This window comes from Panthera uncia, chromosome E1 (genome assembly GCF_023721935.1).
Source record: "Panthera uncia isolate 11264 chromosome E1, Puncia_PCG_1.0, whole genome shotgun sequence".
NCBI classification, from domain to species: domain Eukaryota; kingdom Metazoa; phylum Chordata; class Mammalia; order Carnivora; family Felidae; genus Panthera; species Panthera uncia.
The window spans coordinates 8,664,664-8,674,829 of NC_064814.1; the positions used below are offsets into that span (position 1 = coordinate 8,664,664).

The 10,166-nt window shown below is 49.9% G+C and overlaps 1 protein-coding gene across 4 annotated transcripts in view; it reads right to left on the reverse strand.

Annotated features, from left to right (window-relative positions):
• Positions 1-9,964, reverse strand: part of SP2 (Sp2 transcription factor) — a 31,264-nt gene extending 21,300 nt beyond the window's left edge. Inside the window, exon 1 of one of the 4 annotated variants that reach the window (XM_049637503.1) lies at positions 9,802-9,964. Coding sequence is in view for 2 of the 4 variants with exons in the window: in XM_049637501.1 (XP_049493458.1) it covers positions 6,630-6,636 (7 nt within the window). In the remaining 2 variants the exon portion in view is untranslated. Of the gene's footprint in view, positions 1-4,976; positions 6,531-6,629; positions 6,714-9,801 lie in introns of those variants that run through there. The other 3 variants (XM_049637501.1, XM_049637500.1, XM_049637502.1) reach the window with 3 other exon arrangements.
• Between the last annotated feature and the right edge of the window lie 202 nt (positions 9,965-10,166).

Genomic DNA, 10,166 nt, shown 5'->3' on the forward strand with positions numbered 1-10,166 from the left:
TGGTCAGCTCAGCTGGGCCAGAAGCCAACAGAACAGTTTCTCCCAGTTGCCTGGCCTGGAAGAATTCAGAGTTGGTAAGGGAAAAGCAAGCCGTGGCTGGTTTTAGAGAACAAAGTTGGACCTTGAAGGGAGTTCATAAATGGGCTGAGAGAACCAGCCTGCACGGAGGGAGCAGCAACACTGGTGGTTAAAAACACCAAACTGCAGACAAGCAAGCCTCCAGCACCACAATAACTATATAAAGGAGCTCAGTAAGGGTAAAAGGAACTTCACTGACTTTCCATAAATGAGAACAACTCTGAGTGGCGGCTTGCTAATGCCTCAGGCTAAAGGCGGCTCAGGCCACGCCTCTTAGTGGGCCCACGATTTCATCAGGAAGTTAAAATTCCCTTCATCAGTTTGAAGCACCTGGGGGCTGAGGGGGTTAAGCTTCTGACTCTTGGGTTTCAGCTCAAGTCATGATCTCATGGTTTGTGAGTTCAAACCCCGTGTCAGTCTCTGTGCTGACACTGCAGAGCCTGCTTGGGATTCTTTCTCTTTCTCTCTGCCCCTTCCTCACCTCTCTCTCTCTCTCTCTCTAAAACAACAACAACAAAAATTTAAAAAATTCCCGGGGCACCTGGGTGGCTCAGTTGGTTAAGCATCTGACTCTTAGTTTCAGCTCAGATCATGATCTAACGGTTCACGAGTTCAAGCTCCACGTTGGGCTTTGCACTGACAGTTTGGAGTCTGCTTCAGATTCTCTGTCTCTTTCTCTACCTCTCATCCCCACCCTCAAAAAATAAATAAACATTAAAAAAATCCCTTCAGCAGTTAAAAGCTGTTATTTCTCCCCTTTTCAAACAAAACCCTTTGCAAGAGGTACCCATAAGTGCTGCCCCTAATTCCTCTCCTGCCAGTCTTTCTTGAACCTGCTCCAGGTTTTTGCCCATGCCACAAAGACTGCTTGTGCCACCAGTGACCTCTGCGTTGCTATATCCAACAGTTAATTCTTAGACCTTATTTTATGTGTTGATCTGACAGCTGACCCCTCTTTCTCCTTGAAACACTTTCTACACTTGGCTTCGGGAACACACTTGCCAGGTTGATCTATGTCTCTAGCTACTTTTTCAAAGTATTCCTTTGCCGGGTCCTCCTCTCCTCTCAAATTCTAACTGGTTGAGTTGCCCCAGGGTGCAGTCTCAGCATTTATTTTTCTTCTGTCTATACCTATTTCCTGGGCGGTTTCATCTAGCCTCACAGCATTTTAACAACCAGTAACATATAGGTTCTATATAACGATGACTCCCAAACTTATATCTTGTATATCCGACTGCCTACTGACACCTCCTCTTGGATATGTCAACAAGCATCTCAGATCTAACCAATGCCTGGTATCGTCCTAATTCTGTGTCTCCTTCAAACTTCCCCGTGCAGTGAATGGAATTCTGTCCTTCCAGCAGCTCGGTGCTAAAACCCTGTACGGCATACTTGACCCTTCTTTTTTTCCACACTCTACATATGACATCCACCAAACAGTGTTTCGGTTCAAGGTAGAAAATGCATTTTGAAAGTACAAAATACATTCAGAATCTGACTGCTTTCACCACCACCTGTTATCACCCAGATTCAGATCCTCATCATCTGTCACTCGGTTAACTGCAAAAGCCTCCTAGCCGGGCTTGTGACCTTGTTCCCGTCAGTCTGCTCTCAACATGCATCCAGAATGAGACCCATCACACTTAAATGAAATCACAGTACTCCTCTGCTCAGAGCCCCCCAAGAGCATCCTGTCTCCCATTCAAAGTAAGAACTGAAGTCCCCACCGTGACACATAAGGACCCTATCTGACCTATCCTGTCCCTCCTCTTCACTACTTCGGCCACGCTGGTCTCCCTGCTGCTTTCCAACATACTAGGTACAGCCCCTTCTCAGGGCCTTTGCACTTGCTGTCCTCCTTGGCTGAGTTCTCAACCTCCCCCGCCCCCCACCCCAGACTGAGCATGGCTCAATCTCTCCCCTCCTTCTGTGGCTTTACTCACATGTCACCTTCTCACTGAAACCTTCCCTGACCACCCTATATAAATTGCACCCTTTCACATTCTTCTGTCTTCTCTTTTTCTTCGTACCACTTCTCATTGTCTAATATCCAGTAGTTACTTATTTATTGTCATCCACTAAGATGTAGGCTTCTTAAAGCAAGGAACTTCTCCTTCCCTTACCCACCCATGTATCCCTCCTACCTGGCACATAGTAGGTGCCTAGTGTATATTTTTTGAATGGATGAGTGAATGAATCCTGGAGACTGCAGAGTGGGAGAGCCTAAATGGAGTTTTAAGAACCACAGGAGAAAACCCACAGATGTGCATGTCCTGGCATGAGGCTGGAATCCACCCGCCAGGTCAGCTCAGCTGATGCTGTCCCAGATGGAACTCCCAAGCCCGCCCACTGCCTCACGTGGGGACAAGTGCCTGTGTGCAGACCCGCACAGTCCAGTCCTGCACCCGGACAAAGATCTCAAAGCACACACCTCATCACCACACACCAGGTACCGATTTTCAATGCTTCTTTCAATGAACCTGCACCAGGGAAGGGGAATTCTTTTCCAAATGAGTTAAGATAATGAGGGCTGGCTATATGAATATGCCTTCTCGAAATGTGACTGTCATTTGCTAGTTTGCATCCTGCCTGGGTCACAGCCAGTGGTACTGGAAGGGACACTGGAGAAGTGTGTGGGGACCCAGGGCAGCTCTTCACCCTGACAGAGCAGTCCCAGGAAATGGTACAAAGAATACTTGGTCCCAGACCGCTCTTAGGGAACAGGAGAGAAAAAGAAACCAAGATACACTTTTTCCCCCTAGAAAACCACTGTGTACAAACACGTGTTTTCTCTGCTTTGGCACATTTACTTGTGAGTCACGCCCACATTCATCCCCAGCTCGGACCAGTTGTGAAATGAGCACTGACTTCATTTCCCCTGGGAAGAGAGGGCTGGCTTACCATTTACCGTTCGGAAGGCTGGGAAAGGTTTTGGTCTGTCTTTAGGCTAATATGAGAAGCCTTCAGCCCGACACTGGCCAGGGGCAGAAATACTCCACTTTCAATCACACAGCCCTGCCTGCTGTCTCTTAGTCCCTAGTCACACTCTCTGGGAAGCCGCTCCATGATTCCACTGAGCCCCAGGGGAAAGCTAACAAATACGCCAAAGAGGAAGCTCTCGAAAGAGGACGTTTGGCAGTGGGCAGGCCAGAGTCTGCTGTTGGTTCCTGGGCCACTTTTCACCCCGTGGCTGAGGTGAAAGAGGCCACCTAACAGCCTAAGTCATGGCCTAAGGGCAAACCGGCATCTCAGAGCCCTCAGTCTCAAAAACAACAGTCCCCCAAGCTAAACGCTGGCATTATGACGTGGTGAGGCTTCCGGCCAGGTACAGCACACAACTCTGAAGCTGACACCAGCTGCAGCTAAGGAATGAGACGTCCAAAGGAGGGATGCAAACAGCTGGACCTGCACACATGCTCTTCCGGTGACACAAACAGCCTGGACATCTCAACACTGCTCGAAGCCATTCACGGGGACAGACTGAACAGCATCTAACCTGGGCACTCAGCCCTGTTGTGCTCCCTTGCTCCTGAGCAGAGCTCGGCTCCCCAGGGCACGTCCTGATGAGAAGCACACGGTAATGCCCTGTGCCGGTGACAGCCTCGGAGCACCCAGAAAGAGCACCTCCTGGCCGTGTGGGGGAAGCTAAGCAGTGAGTGCTGACTGAGCTTGCTCCTGGGTTCTCTTTCTAGCATCGCGTGAGGCAGTGGAAAAATCAGTTTTCCCTTTCAGAATCCTGTCAACTAGGACAAATCTACCAGTACCACCGGGGAACATCTCTTCCAGGGCAATCTCTAATCCTTTCCCGATACTTAGGCTGACGGTGCCCTGGAGTTGGTAATGCCCCATGTTTTTACCCTCCTAATTCGTAGCAAAAAACAAATAAGCAAAAACGTCAACGAATTCATTCCATAATGATGTCCACCTCTCAGTCCAGCATGTGGGTCAAGCGTTCCTCGTTTAGAACTTATGAGAAGTTCCCTAATCCCGTTAAGCTATCCAAACTCATAAGTACTGGCGCTTCTCCAAATACATTTTACTTCAAGTCTTCAGCCCGCAAGGTTTCAGACTAGACCCCATAATTGTTTAAACTCAGAAGAGTTCACATCTCTACAATTTCTAATACTCTGTATACACTTTAATTACTACATTTTTCTATCCTTGGAAGCAAGCCTTCCAATTTGTGGGTAAGCAGAGAACAGAGGGAGTGAAGGTAAGTCACAGAAGAAGATGCTACATTTCCATCATAGAAATGTATGGTGACAAAGGTCTAGAAGATTGCTGAACTCAAGCCAGTACCAGGGTCTACCGACCAGTGGCAACAAGCTTAGGACGTCTTCATGAGGGCCCTGGTTCGGCAATACTCTCTGAAAGCAGAGTCAGGAATTATCACATGCCTATTGTAAAGGACTGTTCAAGCTACAAGGGACCCTGCAACTTCTCCAAAAGGCTGCTAGTAATCAACGAAAGAACGAAGAAGTTCAAGGACAAGATATCAAAATGAACTGCCCTATATGCTATTATGCCACGAAGCTCCTTTACCCAGATATTTGCCAAAATCTTCTTTCAGCTTCTCTCCTCCGACAGGCCTCCGGAGGCCCAAACTTTAATAGAATCTGAGAGAAAAAAGCCGGCCAGTCTATGTGCTGTCAACACTGGTGCCAAACTCTTCCTCCTGGAGCCAGCTCCCCTTACAGGGCAGTGAGGTGAGGATCCAATTATGAACTAATTCCACTTGGGTCTCCTTGGCAAAGACATTGTGTCTTTAGCAGCCTAGCTCAGGGAGTTTATAATTATGTCAGACCGGCTTTTTTTTTTCCTTGTTGTTACTGCTTTTAAATGAAGAGGGGTTAAGCCTCTGTACAACCAAGCGGAAGAACCAGAATTAGAAAACTTACCAATCGCCCCAGCCAATGAGAATCCATTTCCAACAGGTATTAATGCCTGTTGGAAGCCACTGGAACATTGACATCATCAGCCCAACTGATAGGTTGTCTGACAGATTCGCCCCCTTCATCGCACACAAGAATTTAAAACAAAACAAGACACTGCAGTTATATTCATTATTGCAGACAACGGGCTTCTTTGTGTTATTAATCAAAATGACTTCTACGGTGTTGACTTCACCACTGTTCCCTCAACAACCTCTCTGTGAACTGGCCAACACCCTGAACTTTCTAGCCCTAAAAATCTTATCCAAAATACCAACTCAACGCTTAGCCCTCCATTGTGATACTTAAGGCCTTCTGGGGTACAGCATGCCAAGTCGTAGACAGTGCATGCTAATATACCTTGAAACAGTCATCACCCTTTTTTCTGCAATTAAATCAGCGTAATGGGGGACTGTGAGCCAATTCCTTGCTTAAAGCAGATCTACAAGCTCTTCCCTCCCTTTCTCTAGGAAACCACAAATAAGGGAGCAAGAAGTAGCCTCAAGAAGAAACAAACTTTGGGAGAATGTGCACTGAGAAAAGCCAGATGGAGTCCCCCTGGATCAAGTTAATTAAGAAATAAACATGACGGTATACTGGAGTCAAAACCAAGGAATGCGGTGAGGACAGGTTTCTCAATTGCCCAAAGAGAAGACACAGTTCCTTTTCAACTAAAATTAGAAAGCCACTGGGAACATAAGCCAAGAAGCACGGGTAGGAGGCTGAGAACCAAAAGTCAGCAATGGGATGGAGGCAGGGTGGAGAAAGAAAGTAAATATCCGTTTTATTTCTTCTGTCATTCCTTAGGTTTGCACCTGGCTTTTGGGATTCAGCAGTCCCACCGACGGAGCATCAGCTAACAGGCTGGGAGCTTTGTCAGCAAGTTCTTAAACGGCTCATAATTCTGCTAAGAGCTTGCGGGTATCTAGCTGGTGTTCAAGGACCCAAGTGAAAACATTACGAGGTTTATGTCCACGTCGCAGTCTAAGGCAAGAGGTCATCTGCCCTTTGGGGGGGGGGGGCGGTGCCCTCGTGTCCTGACACACCATCTCTCCATTGGGGTATATCGGGAACCAGGCTGGCTTCTAGGCCCCGCAGTGCCCATGTGGTTGGCGCCGTCTGCATTTTAAGCACTCCCTCGCCCCTCTCTGCACTCGGGAGGGCCCTGAATCGCCGGTAGGTACCGAGTCAGAATGCAGGAGGGTCCCCCAACACAGGGCTAGCGCGAGGAGCGTGGGCCGCCTCCTCAGAGCAGACCCAGGCTATGTCCACAGGCCGGAAGCACTGAGGTGGGTAGGCAACTGGGTGAAGGGGGTGCCAGGCACGCCCGGGTGCCCGCACCTCTCACCAGCCCCCGGAAGCGCCGCCCTCCCGCCCAGCGGGCTCCGAGGGGGCGGGGAGTCGAACGCCCCCTTCCGGGTGCCTCCGCCCGGCTGGCCAGCCCCGCTCCTCCTCCGGGCGGGAATCCTCCCTCCCCCGCCCCTCCCGGAGCCGGGCCCCGGCGCCAGGCCCGGTCCCAGGGGGGAACCCCCGGCCCCGGCTTCCCCTCCCTGCGGCCTCTGCCCGTCTTCCCGACCCTTGGGGGCCGGAAAGACCCCGCCGGCAGCGGTCAGGACCCACCGCTCATTACGACATCTTCCTCCCTGGCCTCCGCCGCCTCCGCCGCCACCGAGAGCCTGACACCGCCCGCCCAGCACCCGCCAATCCCGGAGCCCGCCACCGCCCGAGCGACGGCAGCGTTCACCAATAAGAGTTCAGTACATTGGGGACCGACAGCACTAGTATCCAATCAGAGAGAGGCGCCTAGAGCGACGTTGGTTTGGCCAATAGACTTGTGAAATGTCACTGATGGACAGTAGAGGGCACCAACCGGAAACTTACTGAACAGTGAACGACATGTTCGCCAGCCAATTGGCGGGACGTGAAGTCCCGCCTACGAGGTGGTTGATGGACAGCAACAGGAAGCTAGGTGGGGAGGGGCTTAGCTGAGGAGTGGTTTTGTATTGGTCGTGGTTGACCTTCCACCCACCTCGAACCCAAAAGATGAGTGATAGATCTACCCCAAAGCCAATCAGAAGTCCTTAGGGTGAGGCCCAGAAATGCCCTATAAATAGTACACACTTTACACCTCAATCTAGTGTCGCCCTGGAGTGGCGGGAGCCACCTGCTTTTCGGCTACTCAAAGCCCTTGGCTGGTGAGTGGGAAGCCACCAGCCTTTTTTTTTTTAATTTCCCTCGCCTTTATCGCTTCGGGAGAGGGAAATGAGCCCCCAGGTGACTTTGTACCGCGAGGCATCGGAGTTCAACGCAATAGCGGGAGTTGGGCTACGTGACACTTCTGAGAGAAGGGATTATTTCGCCATCTCAGTTCAAGCCCCTGTTCATCCTCACCTAGTTATTGCAGCGACCCGCCCCTCCCCTCCCGCCACAACGGGCGGTCCACCCAGAGTCACCTGAAGCTCTCTAAAAGGAGATTCCCGGGGCTGCCGCTCATAATCCGATTCTGTGCGTCTAGGGCACTCTTGGAATATACATTCTGTCCAGCACCTTGGGCGGACAGAGAGTTGGGCCTTTCCGATTTACCTCCTTGAATGAGGTGCTGTGTGAGTACATACAGCCCTTGGGAGGCGCTACCTGGGTACGTTTTTTCCCAGGTCTGCTGTACATGCGTAACTTGGGCAAGTTGCCTGGCATTACTGAGCAGGAATCCACGCTGGCTTCAGACCAGCCTGGGTTTGAAATTTACATCCCACTTACAGAGGGGCAGGGTACTGAAACTCCCTGCGCCTTATGTCCTCACCTGCAAAATAAGGCTAGTCACACCTACACCTTACAGCAGCGGCTTCTCGTTCTTTTTTAAAACACCATAAGCCGCAGTGAGAAATAACATTTGAATCCCGACACAGTACCCTAAAACTCAGGTGAAAATGTGTAGCAAAGTTTCCAAAAACAATACTAAACCTTTCTACCCGCGACACCCTGATAATTTCTATGCTGTTATTCTCCCTTCCCCCCTCCCTCCCTTCCTTTTTTTCCGTTCCTTTTCTTGATCTTGACTGGCAGCTTGAAAAAAGCTATCATAAAGGGTTGGAGTGACCAAATAAAATACAGAGCCCAATGCCCAGTACACAGTAATTGATGAATAAGTGTTAATTTTCTCTTCCAGTCTACCCCTCTCAGCCTTCGCCTTTGAAAAACAAGACTCTAAAAGCAAGACTCCTTCGGGGTGCCTGGGTGGCTCAGTCAGTTGAGCATCTGACTCTTGGTTTTGTAGGGTTGTAGGATCAAGCCCCGAGTTGGGCTTGGTGCTCCACACTCAGTACTCAGAGCTCTTGGAGCTCCACACTCAGAGCTCATTTGAGATTCTCTCTCTCCCTTCCTCTGCCCCTCTCCCCCGCTTGATCTCTCTCTCAAAATTAAAAAAAAAAAAAAAAAAGCTATCACTCCTCTAGTTAAGAACCTTCATTGGCTCCCTATGCCGTTCTGGATGAAAAGCCCAAACTCCTTTTTTAGGGGGCAAAGAATGTCCTTCACACACACTTGCGTATCTTTCCTCCCCCACCCTATTCCCTTTCTACAGATCCTACCCTTTTGCCTCAAGGAAATATTTTACATTTCTTAAACACTTACTCTTCTGTTTGCCTTCCTGCTTTATCCTTCCTGTCTCCTGGTAAACTCCTGAACATCCTTCAAGACCCTGCTCAAACTCTGAACACCTAACTCCCACTGAACCACAGTTTTTTTCCTTCTCTAGACTGCAGAGGGCTTCACTCGCTAACACTACACTTTTATTTTCACGTCTGTCCCCTGCTACATACACTGTGAGCTGCAGTGGAAGGTTTGAAACCTGTACAAGAGGACTGGCAGGAAGTGTATGTTGAGTTAAAGAATGAATATTTGCATACAATTACATCTACATAGGACTTGTTTATATAAACCATACATTCTGTTCCCAGGCCATTTTTCAAGTTCAGATTGCTTCACTGTCAAGCAGAGGACTCCACCCGGGTTCAGTGACTCAGCTATATTAGGGTGCAGGCAGTTTGGGGGGGGGGTGCGGTTGAATATCCTGCTGGGCCACTGCCAAACCTTTTGTGGCAGCTGTGCCTCTCTCACCCCCAGAGGCCCCATCATGAAGACTGCAGAGGGGGTGGGGGGAAGTGTGCATGTGTGTGGGTGGGGGAGCAGGGTGCAACAACAGAGAATTCGGCAGGTCTGAGTTACTTGAATTGTTCTTCCCTTTTAAAGACCGCCATTGCCTTGTTTTCTCTTTCTTTCCAGGCTATCTTGCTCCTTTCTTACCAGAGGCATAGCCGAGGAAGGGGGCACTTTCTCAGGAGCCCCTTATCCTTTTGTCAGAACCACTGGAGTCTTTGAGCCTCATTTACAACCCCCTCAAAGCACCGTACAACTTCCCTTCCTTCCCACAGGTCGCTTCTTTCAAGATGGCCCCCATTCTCACCAGAGAGGAAGGAGGCCAGGCAGCCAGCTTCTAATGCTCGCTTTCTCCCTGGCTGCATTTTAGACTCATTGGAGAGCTATTAATAAATTCTGAAGTCCAGGTGCCATCCCAGGGCCAGAAAATCAGAATCTCTGGGGGTGGGACCCTGGTGATGGTGTTTGGAAGTTCCTCGGGTGACTCCCCAACGGGCAGCCAAATGTTGAGAACCACTCGTAGCACAGACATCTTTCCACTGTGGGTGCCTGAGTGAAAAACTGTGAACAGTCTGACCCTCCACCCCCACCCACTCCTGTCCCTCCCCTTCCTGAATTTCTCCCCTGCCCAGCTTACCTGCCTCGGTCTTCACGGAGCCAGGGCCGACAGGTGGTTCTGGCTGTGTCTCACCCAATGATGGGCCTGGAGGCAGGTTCTCTCTCTCTCTCTCTCTCTCTCTCTCTCTCTCTCTCTCTGTGATATTTCCCTTCTTGTTTCCAACTATGCTTAGCCTCTTCTTGCTCTAAGTGGCCACTTTCTCCCCCTTTCTCACTTGCAAACTCCCCATCCGCCACCCCTTAAAGCCCATTTTGTCTTATTCACCACTGCACCTTCCACTCCCAGCACATTGTGTGATATGTGATAGGTGCAGAGTGTTTGTTGACTGACTAAACGACTGCATCCTTTTAACACTTTTCATGGACTTCCCTCCTCTTCCAGGC